The following is a 22,523-nucleotide window of genomic DNA, read 5'->3' on the forward strand; positions in this document are numbered from 1 at the left end:
ATATATATATATATATATATATAAATGTATTTCAAATAGTAATAACGAACATCTTTCGGTTATTTTGCCTCTTTCTTTCATTTCGATATTTAATAGATATTAGTTTGCCCCTGAAGAAGAAAGGTCCACCTTTCGAAAGCGCTCGGCTTATAGGATTTTTATTAATTTCTTATAGATATTAGGTTATTATTATTGGCTTTGTAAGATGTTAGTGTCCTCTAATGAAGAGAGAAAAACTCATACATTGATTAATGTTTTGTAAAGAGCCTACTGAACTGAATAATTAATTCAAAAATACAACAGCAACAACTTTTACAGTAGGCAAGTTTTGATTTTATTAATTACAACGTTTCGATACACAGCATCTCGTTGCCTTGATATTTCATTTTTGCTCCAATGCATATCTGTTTGTCTGATGCAGTTCTGAGTAATCTTTGTAGCAGTGGTTCAAGGCTACTGTTTCTAAAAAACAAGTAACTAATTTTTAACATGAATTATTTATTGGATAAACTTGTCGAAATAAATAATAGTTTTTTTATTTACGTATAAACAAGTAAATATGTTTAAAAACGACTTTTTTTTGCTAACACTATGTTTCGTTAGGTTCACCCAGCATTATATTGTGCTAAGCTGTTTCAAGTGTTTGAACTGTTTGTACAAAATTTCAAACAGCTTAGCACCCGATAATGATAGCTAAACCTAACGAAACATAGTGTTTCTAAACTTAACTTCTGCACACCTTTTATGTAACAAACTGACTGTTGTAAATCAAACCATTTTAACTAATATAATAATTTCCATTAGGTTTAATAGTGCACTAATATTTCCCATATTTCATGTTGAAAATTACGATTATTGAAAATTTCCAGTTAAACATTATCATATGTATATAATAAATCTTTTTTAAAAAATAACATTATCCCTATGTGTATTCTAGTGACTAGGATATCTGACTTTTATCATGAGAGCCTGAGTTTAAATCTCGGCATGGGAAATTATAAATTTGTTATCTATGAGCTACAATGTTATTCAACGAAGACACAAAAATGGACATTTTAATATTTACTTATTATTTGACCCTGACATGAGAAACACGCATTCATAATTTTGAAATTAATTGCACTTTTTACGTTCCTTTTGAATTAATGTGTTTCAACTACAGCCAAGAAGCACTCAAACAATTAAGTGTATAATTAATTCTCTGTACAGATGTTGTTTTGACCAAATCTCCAAAGAAAACCTCAATTGTTTTCTTTTTTCTTTTTTATATGACAGCTGTCCAAGAAATTTATAAGCTTCTTTATAATATATAACTAAAGCTTAAACCATATTGTACTCAATTAACCCTACAAATACCTACTAATTGCCTATTTAGTTACAAACAACGTAGCTTAATGTGAGAAGAACAGTATAAATCGTTTATTACCATTAATTCGTTAACAAGTATTAAAAAATAATCTTTAACAAACATAAGCGTATATGTGTTTCAGTAGTATTTATACCAGACTTATAGTATGTTTTTTTTTTGTATTGGCATAAAGCTGCGCATTGGGGTATCTGTGCTCTTCCCATAGCCGGGAATCGAAGATCAGATTTTAGCGTCGAAAATTCTTAAATTTACCGCTGATCCACCACTGGGCACATAGTGTGAAGTTCAGGTTGGACTTAATCTTGAAGATGCTGAAACTTTCTTTAACAAAAGAATGTATTTTTTTATAAGTTTGTGTACAAGAAAATTATTATAAAGATCGGTTTCACGTTTGTGACTTTTTACTGATTTTATAACAGAAATACGTTACGTCATATTTTCAAAATCTTAAAAAGTTTTATTATTTTTGATTATCTATCTCCAGTTTGATATTTATGGCTCAGCTATTGTATTCAAAGTCTAAATATTTTTATGAAAGGTTATTCATTTTATAAACTTTTTATAATTATGCCTCTTGGGTTATTGATCAATAAAGCTTGACGTTAGATGGCGAAACTGGATAGAGTATTTTTGTTTGTTTCAGAGCAAGGTCACATTCGGCTATCTACTGTGTCTTCCGTAGGGAATCAAACCCCGGATTTAAGCATTGTAAGTCCGTAAGTTTACCGCTATCACACCGGGAGACAAACTAGATAAAGAGTTTAAATTTTACTAGGTTTATTCTTTTTAATTCCATTACAAAAGATGATAAAAATTAATATGAAAAAAGAAGAAATAAAGCAGAATACCAGAGCTATACTTAATTTATTTTTATTTTCTAGCTATATTTCTGTGGCATTGTAAAATATAAATATCTTCAATGTAGCTTAGGCAGGCAGCAGGAAAAATCTCAATGTGTCATTAATATATTATTCCTTCTTTTATTATTACTAATTAGCATAGAATGGGTTTAAACACAAAGAGGCATTTGGTCATGAAATCTGACTTTTATTTCTTTAGTAAACAAAAACATTCAGTAAGTTACCTTACAATGAAAGTGACAGAAAGGAACATGTGCGAAACCTTTTCTACAAAGTATAACCTGGAGGTACAGTAATTTCACCTGCTCTGCTTTTTTTCTCAACTTACATTCTTCTGTTACAAGATTATCAAATTAGTATAACTGTCTCTGAAATTATCAATGATAAAAGAGTACAAAATTCAATGCATCTATAAGAAATAAACTTGAAATTATTATAACTTTACTTCTTTCTTTTTTTTATATTTGGCTTGTGTCTCAACATTTTTTTTTTATATAAAGAAAGCAGACACGATAATGTAAAAAGGAGTTCATAAGTCATGGAACATGGCTTAAGTCCTCAAATTAAATACTTGAATAATCTGTTAGGTCATTTTTCAAATAACTTGCGAATATTATCAACCCAATTGGGTGAAAGTGATGCGTTAAGCTGGTCTAAACCCTAACCAAAACACTAGACGTACTATATTTATATTTTTTCTTTGACCCTCATGCGGTTCTAAAGCATTTGGTTTTACTTATATATGTCTCTACATCTTACACACTTTTTCGAACGTTCATTAGTGACATTTTATTGTGATATTTTGTCGGGTCTTCTCTTTCATGTATACACAGTTTTACGTTAATGTGACTGAAGCCTCATATTTTTCCACAAAAAAAACAACAACTGATTTTTCGACTAATTACGTTAGAAAATAATCACATATATTGTCTTAATTCGAAAATACAACTATCATTAATGACAGACTTGTTTTGTGTTTGTTTACCACAAAGTTACACAATGGGCTATCTGCACTCTGTCTACTATGGGAAATCGAACCTCAGATTTTATCATTGTAAGTCTGTAAACTTACCGTAGAACATTCTTAATGAACTCGGATCCATGTTCTTCTCGAATACAAATATCTGTGATATTTGGGAAACACGTTATGTAAAAAAAATATAAAAAATAGCTAAGTTATAAATAATGAAACCAAATAATCTAAATGCTTTCAGAAGACGGACCTTTCTTTCTCTTAAGGACAATGCCAAAATATCGTCTATCTCTAAACTCTAGACTGATGTAGTTCATAGAACAGGTTCTCACATTGTGGGTTGACATCACCGAGAGGGTCTCAGCCGGAGATTCTCCTGGGAAAACGAGAAGATATAAAATATTAATACTTTTCCATTTCTACAATAAAAAGAAACCCACCTAAATCTACAAAGAAACGTTACTTCAACTAATCGTCAACCTTCGCACAAGCAACTGCAATTAATGCTATGACTTAGTTATGTTATTTGTGATAACATATACATGGTTGCGTATAAATTATACAGAGGAGAACTTAAAATTATGTTGAAGACTTGAAGCGAAAACTATACTTCTAGAAACAGTTCACATTTTAGTGTTATTATCTAATTTTCTCAGTTGAAAATATTTATGAAGCTAACAGGGCCGACACTAGAGGGATTCTAGGGTAAGCCGTGCATCCCAAATTACACTCTGGCTTACTCAAGTTCATTCTCCCTATCAGTTTAAAAATCATATTATCAATTTTTAACAATTTTATATATTTTTTTTAAATCGCTAAGAAAACCTAACAAAAGCTCTATTTCCTCCTCCTCCCCCAAGAAAGAGAGAGAGAGAAGCTGGAACCAGACTTGGAAGCTAGAGAGAATGGGAGTAAAACAATTTCGATTAATAATTGTGTTATGATTTTTTTCATAGTTTACTTTAAACCGATTTTAAGGACAGTTCCAAGCGCTTAAACTTGGGAATGTTCAAGCAGGCAGACATTTGTTCTCACATCGTCCATGTTAACCCCAAATAATGAAAACAAATACGTAAAATATATGTATGTATCTGTATGAACCAACTAAAACGTAGTAGGTAAATATAGAATATCATATAACATAATTTAAAATGAAGTTAAGATCCTCTGTTACGAAAAAATATCAAAAAAACAACAACAAAGATATATGGAAACCAGTTTTGACACGACACTTTCACGTGTCCTCTTCAATCCAACTTTTGTTTGAGAAAGAAACACACACTGGGTTGTTTTATAGCGGAAGTTCCAAAATTCTCCAGAGCCACAAGACGTCAGAAATGGGTTCAGCTTAAAGTGACCATCAGAGATGTTAAAGTTTGTCAATCTATGATCCAGAAAACTTTCAACTATTCTTCTTTTGACATAATGTGTAGTTTTATGTATTATTTTGGCTGATATCCAGTTTATTTGGTGACAAATATTCCTTATGTGTAGAAAAATAGCATTATTTGTTTTACACCCTGCTCTTTATTTCGATGTGACATTTCTCTAAAGTCATAACACTAGAACTTGGTTGATTCTAAGTATTTTATTTTTATTTCACATGTAGATGTTTCTGGTTACTACTAGCTAGTTTTTATTCTTTTAAAAAAAATTTTTTCCTTGCCTTTTGATGGCAATTTTTGACAAAACCTGTAGGATACTGTAACCGTTCGAAAGTTGCAAATATATGAATGATTTCTTCTATAAACTTGTAAAAAAGATTGAAATTTTAACTGTTGTTTTGACCGTTTTGTGTTGGCACGAGAAAAGTAGAAGAACGTAGCTTAAAGGGTTAATTGGTTTTCTATAGATAGAAAAAACAGGTTCTGTTTCTATTTTTTGTTACGAAAATGTCCAAAAATGGAACAAATTATTTAATTCCCATTCCATTTTAAATTTAATAGTAGTATGAAGCTTGTTAATCTTCTAGAAAATGCTTTAAAATGATTTCAATTGTTTGGCCAAACAGAAAATATGGCATCTACATATCGGAACTAGATGATTCCCTTTATATTCAGATCCGCTAAAAAAAAAAGACAAACTCACTTTCAAAATACTCCATAGAACTGTTACAAAGATTTAGGGTGCCCGGCATGGCCAGGTGGTTAGGGCGCTCGACTCGCAATCTGAGGGTCGCAGGTTCGAATCCCCGTCACACCAAACATGCTCGCCCTTTGTGGGGGCGTTATAATGTGACGGTCAATCCCACTATTCGTTGGTAAAAGAGTAGCCCAAAAGTTGGCGGTGGGTGGTGATGACTAGCTGCCTTCCCTCTAGTCTTACACTGCTAAATTAGGGACGGCTAGCGCAGTTAGCCTTCGTGTAGCTTTGCGCGAAATTCAAAAAACAAACAAACAAAGAGTTAGGGATAAAGGATTACATGTAGTCATTGCAGGGAGATAAAAGTATGAAGGGCACAGAAAGTAAAATGTAAGTTTAGGTGAGTTTCGTGCTAGAATGTTTGCTATTTCGTCGATTAGTGCATTTACAATTTTTGAAAAACATTAAAATTAATCAACTTTTCTTCATTTACGTTCCTCTTTTTTTTTTTTCTTTTATTGGCGAAATCTATATTATTCAGAATATGTGAAGATGGTGAGAACTTTCCTAAGGTAGGGGATAGGTGTTGGGTTAGCCATTTGGATAACGCATCCATAACTGATTCTACTTTAAAAATTATAGATGTAAGATAGCCATGTTTATGCGTTTTGGGTAACCCGTGCACATACGACAGATAAGAATTCGTCAAGTTTAAGATTTTTAAGAGATCGGGATAATCAGCTAGAATTTTTCGAAAAGATTTGTTAAAATCCGATATTTTATTGGAATGTGAGATACACCCGAGTTTTTCATCAGTATTTTCATCTTTCAATAAATATTTCAGTTTCGCTTTGTTGGCAAATTTATTTAGGATAACCCTTTTGTTTGTTTTATCAGATCTATTTACTACATTATCCTTGTTTTAATATTATTAAGACTTCTAAGAAGTAATGACAAACACTGTCTTCATTTCCTTTGTAAAAGAGTGCGATAATTAAACCTTCAGTTAAAAAGTTTGAATCATCATTATATCTATAACCTAAAATCTGAAGTCAATCTGCATTTAACAACTCAGTAACCAGAAATAACTAGAGATAGATGTAATAATATTAGCTGTAGGTATAGTATACCTTACAATTAAACTAAAATCCACAGCTTTTTTTTAACTTTTACACAAAAACTCCGAGTTTCGACACACTCACATGTCTTCCTCCGTCGGACGGTGTCTCACACAAAAAGAGAGAAGAGCGTATGAATATGATGAAACTACTACTGGAGTCTTTATCCGGATTAAAATGTGGATTTTAGTTTAATTTTAATTAATATACACGTTATTATGTACTCATCTCTAGAGTGTAACTTAGTTATTGATTCCAGTTTTATTTTTCAAAATATTTGGAGCTATTGGGCTTGTATTGTTTGTTTGTTTTTGAATTTCGCGCAAAGCTACATGAGGGCTATCTGCGTTAGCCGTCCCTAATTTAGAAGTGTAAGACTAGAGCCAACTCTTTGGATATTCTTTCACCAACGAATAGTGAGATTGACCGTCACATTATAACGCCCCCATGGCGAGCACGTTTGGTGGGGGACGGGGATTCGAACCCGCAACCCTCAAATTGCGAGTCGAGCGCCTTAGCCATCTGGCCATGCCGACCCTGTTGGGTTTGAAATCAAACGTTAAAACATATACATCAACATTATAACTATCCTATATATTTTTATGCGTTGCTTCTTTCAAAGAAAACGTATTCTGCTATTCATTTGTCCGTACCTTCTAGTAATATTTCTAAACGCATGAAAAAATATAAAGTTTGCCCAATAACTTATGGCATAGTACTAAAAAAAATCTTATAAAATGTAAATTAATTATAAAAAATGTTTTTATTTTTAAGTTATATTAACGTTAATATACGTAATTAACACATACAGTTATTTTTTAAAGGATCTGTAGAAATAAATATACCACAGAGGGTGCTGTGGGTGGTGTAGCATTCCCACCTTTGCATACTTGACTTATATAGCAACTGTAAATTATAATATTATATTAATTTTTAGGAGCCATGCCCCCAGACCCCCCCTAGATTGAGCTGCCTTTGTAAAACCTGCATGTCTAGCCAAGTACACCCACTTTGCAACTGATTCCTATACCACTGTACTAGCTAGATGAAATTATCAGCCTTCCTTTTTCACAGTCTTTGTGTTTAGAGATAAATATCTTCTGAAAATTATTATCCACAAACTAATATGACTTAAATGACTAACACAGACACCAGTTAAAGAAAAGTATTCTGGGATATTGCACGCGTGTTCAATAGCTTTTTAACTAAATCTGTTTCTAACTAAGTTACTTTTTAGGATATGACCTTTTTGGAGTCATTGTAATAAAAACTAACCATTTTTTACACTAAAAAAATCAAGGGGCTCTTATAGACCTACATTATTGTTTTTACATTTGAATGAAGATGAAATGCGATGACGATAATTTCCGTTAAGCAATCAAGATGGTGGCGTCCGTTGGGGAAGCCCTATTTTTCTGATGGATTGAATATGAAGAAAAAAATTGACCATACTTGTTTTATCTATAAAACCCTCTTCGTTCATTATAAATATATACTCAGTATTATACGATTTAGCAGCTTATTGCTATGAGGTAGGCTAAGCTTCTCTTTGTTTTGCTTTCTTAAGCTTTGAATACTTTTGTTTTAGACGTTTCATTTACTAAGATAAATCACTTAAATTTTTGGGTAAAAGAAAATTAAAAATCAAAATACTTTCATTTATAAAGTTACTTAAGATTGTTATAAAATATATTTGATCTTCGATTTAAGAAAAAAAATGATTTTTTTCAAGGTAATTTACTTACAGGAAAAATCAATCTCGATCAAACAAAGTGTACCTCCACGAAACTAAAATGAAAATACTTTCACTTCTGAAGTTACTTAAGATTGTTATGAAATATATTTGATCTTTGTTTTAAGAACAAACAATTGGGGTTTCTTAATAGCCTTGTACCAGACCGGGACGTTAACTTGAACACGACTTCATAAATAAATAAAAGTGATGGGGGGAGAAGAACAACAAGAAAAAAGAAAAAATGGACTCTGGAGGCTCCTCTTCCCCCCAGAAAAGTTTTATTGTATTTATCAAACATGTTAATATTAGGGTGGCGCGAAAAGCGACGCATTTGTTTTTTATTAGTATTTATGTATTTAAATAATACTTTTTGGACTTAGATTTGTTATATTTTCATTATTAGTTAAGCGAACGTGAAGACGGCCAGACACAATTTGTTTATTAATTTAGAAAAAGACTCCCTCTTGTGGGATTATCATTTACGGTAAACATCGTGGGGTATCGGTAGATCATTTAGCACTCTCTTACTATTTCATATTTTTACTGCCAAAATATCTATCTCCCTATTGTCACTTTATCTCATATGATAATTCAAGATACTCCTTGATGGGAATTTTTTTACATTCACTGAAGCCACTGAAATTAACAATTGAAACAAACATGAAACGCCCTTTTATCTAGCATCAGGCTGCATGCATTTTGGTGTATTTAAAATACCGAAAGCAAGATGAAACAGACAGTTGATTAAATTTATTTTGAAATAGGCATATGTTGTATTTATTGATTTTGAATTTCATAACTCGGAATATTTCAATTAAGGAAAATTGTACAAATAGCAAAGTTGACGTCTCTAAGTTATGCTGTAAAACGTAGGGTAATGTTAATAATTGAATGAACGTTATATTAACCATGGTAAGAAAAACAGCAAGTATGTGGTAAGTTAATGAGTTTTGAAATTATAAAAAGACTAAAAATCATATTACTCCAATTAACATGCCCAAAAATATGCTTTTGACTCGCTCATTAGTTTAATTTGTATTTTGTACAATTTGTACTTTTACTTTTTATTAATATTGCGATTAGTAATAGTATATTAGTAGTTTTTCTTGTAGTTGTACTGTTGTAGCACGTATTCTCTCTACTAAATTCTAGTCTTAGGGCCAAGTAATACTAATAGTAATAGGCCTAACATTTGTGTGATGCATGGAACATTTCCCCTACGATGAGTCAGCGTGCAGGACTGTGACACACCGGTCTTAGCATGGAAGAAGGAAAAAAAAGCTGAACGTGCTGTGCTCCCAAGTAATAGTGATAATGTATACTGTTACAGTCGGCTACCTCCAGTTTCACCAAGTTTTATACAGACAAAGAACGTGTTTCCTGTATTATTACTGACGTAAGTTTGGCCTGCATGCCAACTAAACTTAGTTTAGTCTAACTTGACTTAAGTTTTAATTTCAATGAAGATGTAATGCGTAACTTAAGCACTTTAGTTTAGAATGATGTCTTTTATAAGTTCTAGTAGCACTAGTAGTAGTACTATGCTGTAGTACTTAGTATCATTCAGTACTTATGTAAAACTGTAATTATAAATACAATGATAATTGAGTAATACTACTACTACTAGTAATAGTACAAGAGACCCATAAGGTACACAGCTGATGCAAAGTCTTTTTCAGAGTGAGATAGTTTAGAAGGTTTTTTGTAGTTCATTTTTGCTCTTAAACTTTGGTACTTTATCTATTTTGTAGTTGTTCAAGTGTGTTCAGAATTTAGTTTTTTATAGGTACAAACTTAAGTATTAGTATTACTAGCTTGTTTGTGTTGAGTACTATTTTCTGAAAAAGAAAAATAGTTATATCAGGAAAAATTAATAATTTAGAATAAGCAAATTTCAGACTCACTTAATAGGTTTTCTTAAGAGATTTGAAATATATATATATATATGTAAATGAAATCATAGCCAAAATTTGCTATAAGCAGTATCTATATTCTGTTCATTTGCTATATTCATAGTTCTGATGCTGAAACATTAATCTATTTCTTAAAATAATTAACCAGGTTTTGCTAATATTAATAAAATTAAAATCGTCCCTCTTATTTTGTAACTGTTTCATACATCCTTCAGGATTTTTAGAATTGTAAACCATTTTTTTAAGCTAGGTTTTTAAATTCAGTAATTTATGCTTTATTCTGTTTTGACTGAAAAAGCAAAAAAGATCTGACTGACAATAGATATGGCTCAAAATTGTCTACAAATTAATTTTGTTTCTCATGGATAATTACTTTTAATAAACCTTTGAGGTTAGTGAACGATTTTGGTTACCTTAGTTAATGTCTTGGTGTAAATAGGATATTTTAGCATAATTGTCATTCTGTAGTCACATTAAATTTTTTATCTTTCAGTGTTCCTGAGTGTGTATACAGACTTCTTATGAATGCAGTTTTGGTGGCAGTATAATAGAAATGCCTAATGAAGGATATGGAAAAGCAAAAAGTTAAGCAGAACGAAGTCGCTGAATTATTGGAATTTTCATATTCATGCATAAGAATTTTTGGCTTTCTGTTAGAGTTAATATACAAGGTTTGTTCATTTATATGTTTGTTAATGTTTTTTTGTCCTTTCTAATTCTGCTTGATAGAATATGCTGTAAAAGCAATAAAACATACTACAGAGGATTGAGTATGCTATATTAAAAAAATGTTTATATGCAAATCAGCAAGTCACATGACAACAAAAACAGCCAACATAAAGTCGTGGTGGAATATTATATATCAGAATTACATTTCGACATTATTTAGCATTTCATAGGTAGTGTGGTGCCACAAAAAGTGATTGCTTTTGGAAAGGGTGTGACAGTGCAAAAACGATCATACCCTAAGGTCATAAAGTTGTGTTTTGATGGGATATTTATAATTTCTAAGGTGAGGATATCTCTGTACTTAAAAGTATTGGAAAACAAAGGAATAAGGATTAACTTGGGGCAACAAGGACCATCTCGAAAGAGACCTGCTATAGGTTATACCCTAGCTTTAGTAAGCTAAGTGTTGTGTCTTATAACAGGTGAGAATAAATAAGCATAAAGGTTAATGATAAAAGGCATCCAGACAAAAATATTCAACATAATCAAGAAAGATCTACATGTGGGAAAGTGACATAAGTCACATACACAAGTTGCATCCATGATGTATTCATACAACTACCACATATTTCAAGTAGCTGAAGAATATAATGGATATTCATGCTATTCCATACAAAAAATATACTGGTCAAGTTGATGAATGAATTACCCATTGATTTCTTTATGATCAGACTGTTGAAATGGGCACTGGGAAACTGTAATCCTCAAACACTAGATGACTTATGAAAAACAAGCCAAGAGGAAAGATGTGCTTTGGACATGACAGCCATTCAACAAAGTTGTTTGCAGTATAAGTTATGCTGCAGGTCTGTTGTCAAAATACACGCTAATCAGATGGAGCATTAATGTAGTGATGACGTGGACTGTAATGACATGGTCGTTTTAATATAACATACTTAACCTCTGTATTTGTACTTTTTTGTAGTATCAATTTCTTTTATATGCATTTGAAAATGGGCATTTTGTATAACATGAATTATTGTTCAGGAAAGTTTAGTTTAAGATATTAAAATTAAAAACAAAACAACTACTGATGTGCAGTCTAATCATTAATATTTTAAAATGGGTAATGTATTTCCTTTGGAAGTACAATACATTTAGATACAAATTTTATAGCATACAAACAACAAGAAACCATTTGGTCCTTTAAAGCTGTTTGCCCACTCATCCCAAGAAAAAGATAAAATAATATTAGATTCCTCCTTTATTTTTTGAAGACATTGACTGTAATGTGCTCATTCCATAAGCTAGTCACCCTGTTAGACAAATAATACTGTGTTAACTGTCCTGCCTGTTTTTAAATTACAAGTTTAATTGATGGCACTTTATTGGTTAATTCATTGTAACTTCCATTTTAGAAATTTATTTTGATGAAAAGCCAAGCAGATGAGTTGTCTGCCATCAAGTCATGGAAAGCTGAACATAGATCAGAAAAGATTATAAGCTGCATGTCTAAACAGGAAGTCACCTTAACATGTCTCTCATGAACAAACGATTAGACATAACTCGGTTATTGGAAAAAAATATCACTGGTAAGTTTCATCTGTTGGAAATAAATATTTTACAGCACAAAATCATAATTTAGTTATTTTGGTATTTGAGAATAAAAAAGAACTTTACACAATCAGTTTTTAAATTAAATAAAAAAATCCTATGTTTATATTTTTTTTACAGACTATGCTGAAAAATGCTATTCAAATTTTCTGATACCGGTAAATGGTTCTTCACGCTATACAAAATATGCAAATATATTTACCAATAAAAATTTAAATAAAATATGTTGGTTATTAAAAACTAAATATGCTTGTTTGTTGAAATTCATGCAAAGCTACTTGAGGGCTATATGTACTAGCCATTCCTCATCTCGAAATGATAGACTAGAGGGAAAAAGCTAGTCAACACCAGCCACAAACAACTCTTGGGCTACAATTTTATCAATGAAAAGTTGGATTGACCATCACGTTATATGCATTTGAAATTTGGCATTTTTTATAACATGCATTGTTGTTCAGGAAAGTTTAGGATATCAAAATTAAAAACAAAATGTAATAATTAATAACATGGATTTCTTTAAATACATTAAGGGTAAACAAAATGTTAAGATGGGGGTAGGATCTTTGAGGGATAATAAAGGAAGGCTTGTATCTAATGAATATGAGATGGCTGGGTTATTAAATTCTGTTTTTCTTCAGTTTTTACTAATGAAGGTGTAAGCAATATTCCTCACCTTGAACAGTTGATAGATGGAAACAAGATTGAACAGGATGATGACATTAATTTTGAGCTTGTTAAGAAAAAGTTGGGGAGTTTAAAGAACAATAAGGCTCATGGGCCAGACAATACTTCCCCAAAGGTTTTGAAGGTTAAGGATTGGATATGTGAGCCAAGTTGTAAGTCCTTGAATAAGTCCATTCACAAGCCACAACCTTATGTTAAAGATTAACCTTCCATGTCCTGGTTTGATAAGAAATCAAAATTTGGAATCATCAATCCAGAATTTTTTCTGGGGACAATGCAGCTGAGCTTTTTAGCTCAGCTTATGAGGAGGAAGATGCTGAGATCATTTTCCTGGCATTGCATGATAAGACAGATGAAGAGGCATCTTAACGTCTTTCCATGTGCATCTTTTACTGTGAATGTCACAGTGTTTTTACTGAGTTACATTAAAAATTTAATTTAACGACTTTTTGTTCATATTTTAATAGTATATAAGTTTTAAGTTCTTCATTTTATAAGGCAATATTAAAAAAAATCCTGAATGTCCCCTAGTATGAGAAATGTGACATTTTTTTCTGTAGGCATCCCTTCTCTAATTTATTCACCACCCCTTCAATAAGTAGAACATTTAACATAAATCACTCATTCTAATATCTATGTTTAATACTATATTATTCATAACCAATAGAAAACTAAGATTTTAATCTATCAAATGATGTATTATATAATGTTCTTTTCTATACAGAGAATTGTCAATTTTTCTTTCAGTACAATATTCATTCCCACAGTTAATACACTGACTAGCTTGGATGAATTTGTAACTTGGAAGGTCTTTCTGTGCTCTCTTTTGATGTTATCCAAGCTATACTTTGTGCTATCACTCAGTTATCACAAGCTAGGACAGTAATTTGTTTGAGAAGCCAATGACTGAGAGGGCTTTGCTTCCCTTGCTTTCTCAGCTCTTTGGTGGCATTATCCAGCAAACTACCACTCGATTATTGGTTGTTAGGACATTCATTTGGTCAAAAAAGCAATTACTAAAAGAGCTTTACAACTGTTGTTTTCCAAGCTAATGATTGATGCTTCTGAATGTATGAACTACTGTTTGTGACTGCCATTTGATCAGCAGCAGCTGAAACTGTTATTTTGGGCAAAAAAACCAATGACTGATAGGACTTTGAGACCCTTGCTTTCGTGAGCTATTAAGTAATTTTCGACAGCAAAATAATCGTTCAATGCTTACACAATAACCAATCACCCTATATGGTGGAAGAGTGAAAGTTCTCTGAGATAGACCATTTAGTACTTGAGAGAGACTCGCCATTACTTACACTTGTATCACTCTTCCATATGCTATGAGGGAGTTGTATTTAAATTTAAATTGGGTGATTATGAATCCAAATAGAATAAGTCTTACTTCATTGGATTTGCCTGTATCTACATTTTTGTGATGTCAACTAAAACAAGTGATTGACTCATGTATGGGGACACAGTTTCCAATACAATACCTTACCTGCTTTCACATAATAGCTTTTCTCGGTTATTACTGCTCTCTGTATGCTCAAATTTTTCACTCACCACTAGCCTTGATACTCCCATCTACCCCCCATGTGTTTAGCATGGTTCATCTGTGCTATAGCTTGTAAATAATCATGCGACAACCCTCCACTAATAGGTGTGAGACACACTCCTTGTGCAGCTAGCTCTCTCTGAATTATAGATTTTAACCTCACTTCTCGATTTGGCACTCACATGTTTAGACTTATTGCACACCATGCTTAGTGTTTTTAAATTTTGCTTAAGTTTGTTCATAGTTTTCAACTTAGTTTTTGTATTTAACTTTCAACTTTGTTAGTCTAAAAGTAGTTCTATACAAAATTGAATTTCTTTTGTTTATCAAAATTTTCATCTTGGGTTATTTACCCATTTCAAATTCATTTATAAATTTGCAGGTTATTGGACTTGATTACTTCAGTTATTTTTTTTTTTTCACATGCTCAGTTTTCCCACCTTTGTCTATCTTTAAGAAAAGTCCAATCTGTGAAGGTTTTGAATGATGTTACTAAAGCTTTTCTGTTCATTGCAATATCACAGACAACACAGCTATTATTTATTAGTCTCATGCATGCTGGTTTCATTTGATCTGTCCGTATCTGCGCTCTGGCTTCATGCGTGACTTTCGTCCGGCCCGTTGCCAGAAGTAACTGTCTTTACTTGTGGGTAGCATCCCTTATTTCCCATTCTGTCCATTCTTCCACTTTATCTGTGTATCAATGTAAATAGTGTTTTTTTTTTGCGATTGTTTACTATGTCGTGGCCTCATTCCTTCCCACCCCTACTCTCTCTCTCATTTCTCAGATTTCTTCTCTTGGTTGTTTGACTGGGGTTCCTCTGTGTTGACCACTGTAGGCTATCAGACTGCCTTATCCTCTACCTTCTGTTTATCCAAATTCCCGTATATTTCTTTTCTCTTGTCTTATTCCTTTGTTATGATCCTTCCTTTCTGGATTGCAATCTTAATGTTGTTCTACATTCCCTGTCCTTTTCCACTTTTGAACCTTTGGCATTTTGTTCTCTGTACCACCTTACTTCAAAAACTATTTCCTTCTTCTTTTAGTTTTGGGACGTCATCGGTCAGATGTGTTTGCCTATGATATCTCGCATATCTTTTACCACAGCACCTATATCCTCCTTTACCCATATAAATCCTTCCTTCCCAAGTCTTTTGATGCTTGTGAGGGTAATTTTGCTTTCACTTCTGTTTCCTTACCCTACATTGCACACTTGTATTCGTGCTGTGATCTGGATTGCTTCCTGTGTCCAGTCCTTGCTTTGCAATGGTATGTGGCATGCACAGCTTCCTTCTGTGGTTCCTGACTCTTTATCTACTGGAATCGTACCTTATCCAGAGACCTTTCTCCAGTTATCTTTACTGGATGGATTTGTCAGATAATTGGTTTGGCATATTCTTCTTTGTTCATCCATAACCATTGATTCTTCCATGTTTCCTCTCACCAAATCCATCATCTTACTACATCCTTGGCTGCTCATTTTTGTCATCCTTAGGAGGAGATCATACAGGCCAGCATGTGGACCACTCCACACACTTTTGTGGCATACTCTCTCCTTCATTTAGCCGTTTCCTCCACAACAAGATTTTGCCTACATCCTATTGCAGTCTTATGCAATACAGTATAACCATGTCTGGGTAGGTTATCTTTATCTATATATTTTTCTATTTCAAAGATCTTGTTATTTGTTTCTTGCTGGATCCCACTTGGTGTTAAGTGTTGCCTGTCCAGGTGTACTTATTTTAAAATCCACACTGTACAGCCTTTTATGGTCTATATTACACACACACACTGTTGAGATGGGGTGTTCCGCAAGACTGCTTGTAGGTTCTTCTTTGCAGTGTTTTCTGTCATAAATATGTTTGTCTCATACCGTACACTCGTGGAGTAGTATGAGTAAAGCAGATGAGGATTGCTGCCAATCTTTAATGATCCTTAGACTGATGAACTCAGTTTTAGCCTGCTTTTCAAAACAGGGTTTGCAATCACCCATTGCACTGTTTCTGGTACTGCATTCCTTTGGACTCTCCAACACATTTTCCCCCACTTTTAGTGGAGTACAGGAGTCCTTACCACTTACCAACTCCTAGCCACTGTCATGGTAAACCATGCAGGCTTCCTCCTGAATGTAAGTTAGTGGTGTTTTGCCAGTGTAGATGGTGTTGAACCCTCTTTCTACAGTGGTACTCTAACCACTGGGTTTGATTGGTTGAGAAGCTCCTCCTCCTGGGGACTGGATGTATCTTGCCTGGTCTCAACAGAATGAGGATGGAGTTTATTTCCTAATTGAGGATCTCTTCCTTCCAGGGACTGGGTGTATCTTTCCTAGTCTCAATGGTTTGATGCTGAGTTGTAAGACTTGTACGAGGTGAGTGAGTGTAGGCTTTGTCAGAGGGATGATGATATTGTAGTGAGTAATTTACGTTAAATTTCATACTTATTGGAGGGGTGGTGAATAAATTAGAGAAGTGGGGATGCCTAGAGAAAAAAATGTCACATTTCTCATACTAGAGAAAAGTCAGGATTTTTTTTATATTGCCTTATAAAATTTAGAACTTAAAACTTTCATACTATTAAAATATGGGTTATTAGCTATGATTTTATGTTATGCTAATTGGTATAACATGAACAAAATGTAGTTTAATAATTAATTTTTTAATGTAACTCACTAAAATCCTTTTGACATGCACAGTAAAGGATGCCTGGGCAAAGAGGTCTAACACACTAGTAATGAAACAAGACACCATTTTTTCAAAGATATTAGTATTGATTGGTAAATAATACACCTTAAAATGTAGTTGACAACGTTAGAAAGCTCTAATAACAAAACAATGCAATGTTTGATACATGGGTAGGAATTGGTGAATGCTCTAATAATGAAACGACACAGAACAATGCAACATATAATTAGGACCCAATGTACATGTAGCTTCACAAAATTTAGCAGACTTTCAGTAAACATTACAAGACTTTCATACAAAAAAAATTAGATTTTTTAATTAAGTATTTGTAATAAAGATTTGTCTGTGAATATATCAAGTAATTTTTTTTGCTAGTCTGAGTGTAAAGTGATTTTCATGTTAAGATTAAAAATAGTTTTATTCATCTGAAAATTTTCACATTTCATTTATGTAATCTCTAAAACCTAAATTATTATAAAACATTATTCTTCAATAAAACTATATCTTATCTATTATTTTCTCTATCCTAATTCTATATATGAGGTTGGTCAATTTGACCGACCTCATAGCTACCAAAAAAAAAATTTGTTTGAAGTAAATCTAAATTACTCTTTTTTTTTTCTTTCTAGAATGACATCGTATTTCATTATATTTGTCTTTCTTTTGATGAATATTTTTGATTTGATACTAGAAGGTCTTGTGTTTGTATTTAGAGTACTTTTTGTGAAGGGTCTATTTAATTTTATGCTTTGATCTAGCATTAAGGTTGTTCTTTTAAAGAGTTTGTTCTACTCTAAGCTAGAACATTTTTAAAATTTTTTATTAAGTATTTCTATGAAGGGTTCTTGATATACTTAAAGCATTTTTTTAATGCTGGTGTTGGTGTTTTACTTAATTACATTAATAAAGGTTACAGTTTTTGTGCAATATTTTGGTATTAAAGTTTTCTACTGAGCATTCTTTTGTCAGAAGGAATTTTCTTGGATTGATATCTGTGTCAAAGATTTTTTTCTATGTACATATCTATATTTAAAGGGTTTAGTTTTGTACTTTATTCATCTTTGTTAAAGGTTTTGTTTTTGTATATCATATTGTGTCAGCTATCACCTCTTAAAAGCAATAGGAGATTATTTTTAGTTTTTTTTGTCATGTTTAATTCGCAACTTTTGTTTTATTGTCTTGCAAAGCTATGTGCTTGTTTGTGTTGTTAAACAAGAGTTTTTAATGGGTTAAAGATGAATTATTTCAATTTCTTGATTGATATGCAAACAAATTTAACTGGGTCTTGTATTTTAAATGTAGGATAGTCAAGTTGGCCTGAATTTAAAGGGAGGTACAGGATGGTATATGACTGCTACCCCCTTATTTAATATGTACATTTCTGTTTTCTTTAAGTTTAGTTCCAACCTAGAAAGTTGATCAGGTAAACTATTTAAGTTCTCTAGTAGTGCCTGGAATCGAGATCACTGATTGGTCGTTAGAGGTGTTTTCATGCAGGAAAGATAACCGTAGCTTTACTTGTGATATCCCAAAATAGACAGCTGTTTTTTCTGTTGGTGAAATGAGTAATTCCCTAGGAACACAGCCACCCTTTGGCTTAAGTGAGACTGGTCTTGAGTCACATGAGTGATATGCAAGACATAAGCAGCTTGGTTTTGTTTTGTATATAAAGGCCAGGCTCTTCCCTATATAGTCAGATGTAGATTGGAGATTTTTGTTTTCTAGACATAGAAATATTTTATTTATACTTTAAATTTTAACCAATAAAGGTTCTCTTTCTGTCCAGTACTTGACACACACACACACACACACACACATACATAGAACATTTGTGTGTGTTTAATTGTTTTCTTTAACTGCCATTGTTGTAGCACAATAAAGATTGTTATTTATGCATTTTTGTGTACCATCTCTCTCTTTGTGTTAGACTTAGTCAAAGTTGGTGAAAGACAAACCCATACTCTGAATCGTGGTATTTGATGGATCTCCTGTTGTTGCAGGTCCTTCCTGTTTACTCTGCAGGAAATCAGTATACCTGTATATTTATTAGATTCACTAAGATAAGCTAAACAGTTTACTAAATATTCAGATAAATCATACAATCTAGAAGAACAAAAGTTAGAAAAAATCAGTTTACTTTTAATATCATCAAGTATACATTTCACATTTTCAAGTTTCTGTTATTCATGCTGTCACTACTACTAGGGTTATTTGCTAGTTTTCTTAACTTCCATTAAGTAAATCAGTAATGAACTTCTCTGATCAACATTCATCAATCATCACTACAATCTTATACCTTTATCTGCTTTTTTGATTATTAAATTATTATTTTTGAGGTAGTTTAAGGCTCTACTGTCAATAAAATTGAAATTCATCTTTCAATCTGAATTATTTCTAAATGCATCACAAATATTCATACTATTTTTTTAAATATGGTTAAATTTCTATAACTATATTTTGTTACAAATAGCATTAATACTAACTGAAAAATTCAAACCCAACTCTAAAGCCTTTAGTTTACTAGAATCCATGTGTATTTTCCCCCATGTTAAATAAATATGTTTGCATAATTTTTTCCATACACTTACATTCTTTGGATTTCATGAGCTTATTAAACTCTTTTTACTTCGGTGCAGTTTAATTGTATCAACTCTTTCCTTGTGCTATTGTAAAAGCAATGTACTAACTTCCAAGTAAAGAGAATAAAACCATTTTAAATATAGATATTTCATTTCACTTATACTGTATAACCTTTAAAAGTACTTTATTAGAGCATTTCTTATCATTTTGTCACCTTAAGGTTATCTTATGTTGCATGCCCCCCAGTGGCACAGCGGTATGCCTGCGGACTTACAACGCTAAAATCCGGGTTTCAATACCCGTGGTGGAGAGAGCACAGATAGCCCATTGTTTAGCTTTGTGCTTAATTACAAACTATAACTTATGTTGCAAGAAACCTTAATAAAGTTTGGAATGACAGTATTATTATGACATTTTACTAAAAAGTCTAAACCTAAAAGAAGAGTATTTACTTTGCAATGCAATTTGATGAAATCCTGAACTGGTTGAAGATGCAAAAATACTTGAGATTAATATCTTTAAACTGAAGACTAAAATATTCAACATATGCATAATCCACAAATGTAGTAATGAGAGCACATGTTCACAATTAATTTTTTCTTGAGCCTGTGTTTAGCATATCTAGAAATGAAAAGAAGAATTTCATGCTAAATTTCATTAAAAAACACATAACTGTGGTCTTATAAGCATGGATAAATATTTTTAAATAAATAAAACAGAATATTAAAAACAAAACACAATTTACCAGCCTTGACTTGTAATAGCCAGTCATTGTCAGGTTAATACAGTACTACAATCTTCATTGTTTTACCATTATTGTATATTTGACATTATACATCCTGTAAAACTTAGTCTGCATATAGCAGTGGAAGAGGCTTAAAGGACAAATTTATTATGACTTGCAAGTATGTAGATTTTGGTGGGTGACTAGGTTTTGTTCACTCAACCCTGTTGAAACTTAAATGGAAGCTTGAATCTGACTCATTAAGTCTGTATAACACATAAAATTTATAGAATTGCAAGAGAATAAAAAAAATAATAATGTAAGATATAATTTACAGTTGGGCTTGTGAGATACTTGGGACACCTTTTATTATCATTATTTTATTTAATAATCACCAAGAAGTAACAGTTTGCTTTGTGAACATTGCTTATAGTGTGATGATTAGAATGTAGCTATGTAAGCCAAGATTCTAGGCTTGGTCAGGTTAAGATAAATCCTGGTTGCCCAGTTGGTAAAGTAGTACTTAAGTAAGCCAGATTTTAGGTTTGGTCAAGTGTGAGGATTAACTGCTTGGAGCTTAAACCACAAGGATGCTGGCTTAAAAATTTGTGGATTAAAAATCCTCTAAGAGGATATCACTTTGTTTCCAGCAACTTTGGTAAAATTATCCCATGAAAACTAGGTCTCTTCTTATATAGCCATATACGACAGCACATACTACTAAAATTACTATCCTCAAGAATATGTTGGCAAAGAGCAAAGTAATCATGTTGAATGTATCCATTTGTAGGTTGAATAGATATAAGAAGTTAAAATATATGCAAGATACTACCATATAGCAGTGTAATACACTTCTAAATCAGAAACTCCACAAGATTGAAATACAAAGAGCCAAATACATTATCTTGTGTAAAGTTTAGTTGAAATTTCCATGATGCTATTTTCTACATGGAAATCTGTTTTATACCGGTAAGGAGTGATGGGATTCGAATTGTTATCAGACTTTTTGTGATGAAATATTCCTTCCAAATTTATCAATTTTTTTTCCACAACTCTCGGTCTGCTTCCTTTTAAAGAATTGGTTACACTATTGTCATAATTTATCCCACGTCTTCACCATTTGTTTATTATTAATCTCTGGAAACAATAAGCTATTATTATAATTAAATACTAAAATATACTCTCTCAGAAAAAATAATACACAAGATGTTATAAGGGAAAGAAAAATTATATGACAATATACCACATTGAGGTTTTTCTGTATTCTAAGCAAGTTTTTGCTTCTTACTGCAGCCTTCTTCAAGCTCAAGTGAATAAAAGTATGAAATATTATTAACTGTTAATAAAAATGTGTAATGTTACAAAAGCTGAGATTATGATATATTTGTCAACAGATGTAATTGGTTTTGAAAATTAAAAAGTGAGTGGTGTTCTTTTTTTTTGTTGTACAAGAAAAACTGAAAGTTATTCCTGGGGATTTTCTCTATAGTAGAACTTCAGGAGCAGTCCTTTGCTTTGGGTAACTCACCCATGTCTTTGTCTCCATGGCAACCATCTCATCTTGAACAGCAACTATCAGAAAGTATTACTAGTCCCCTGATTGCTCTTTTACAGGGAACAGTATTCTCTGTTGATGAAGTGGTAGGTAAGAGAGTTAAAGTAGTAACCTTTTCTGAGGAAGATATAAAAAACTTGTAATTACAAATATATCTTTTTAATAAGCATGCTGTATTTTCATTTGTTTCATATCATATTTTAGAAAGTTTGTAATTTCAGAAAGAAAGCATAGATACATTTTGTTTAATTGCATTTTTAAACATCATTAGATTATTAGGATATTCACCCATATTGTTTAATCAAGCATGATAATAGAATAAGTTAACTGGTTCTTAATTTTCAATCAGTGTTCAGTTGGTATGAAGTGATGCACCACGTTAACAGTGATTAGCTTATTTTATCTCTTTTTTTTTT

The 22,523-nt window shown here is 32.1% G+C and overlaps 1 protein-coding gene across 4 annotated transcripts in view; it reads left to right on the top strand.

Moving 5' to 3' along the window:
• Positions 1-22,523, top strand: part of LOC106469546 (biotin--protein ligase-like) — an 81,230-nt gene that overhangs the window by 19,950 nt on the left and 38,757 nt on the right. Inside the window, exons 1-4 of one of the 4 annotated variants that reach the window (XM_022398084.1) lie at positions 8,655-9,533; positions 10,544-10,721; positions 12,138-12,311; positions 22,042-22,193. In XM_022398084.1, the coding sequence (XP_022253792.1) occupies positions 12,254-12,311; positions 22,042-22,193 (210 nt within the window). In that variant the 5' untranslated portion in view covers positions 8,655-9,533; positions 10,544-10,721; positions 12,138-12,253. Of the gene's footprint in view, positions 1-8,654; positions 9,534-10,543; positions 10,722-12,137; positions 12,312-22,041; positions 22,198-22,523 lie in introns of those variants that run through there. The other 3 variants (XM_022398085.1, XM_022398086.1, XM_013930043.2) reach the window with 3 other exon arrangements.

Source organism: Limulus polyphemus, unplaced genomic scaffold, assembly GCF_000517525.1.
Source record: "Limulus polyphemus unplaced genomic scaffold, Limulus_polyphemus-2.1.2 Scaffold3538, whole genome shotgun sequence".
NCBI lineage: Eukaryota > Metazoa > Arthropoda > Merostomata > Xiphosura > Limulidae > Limulus > Limulus polyphemus.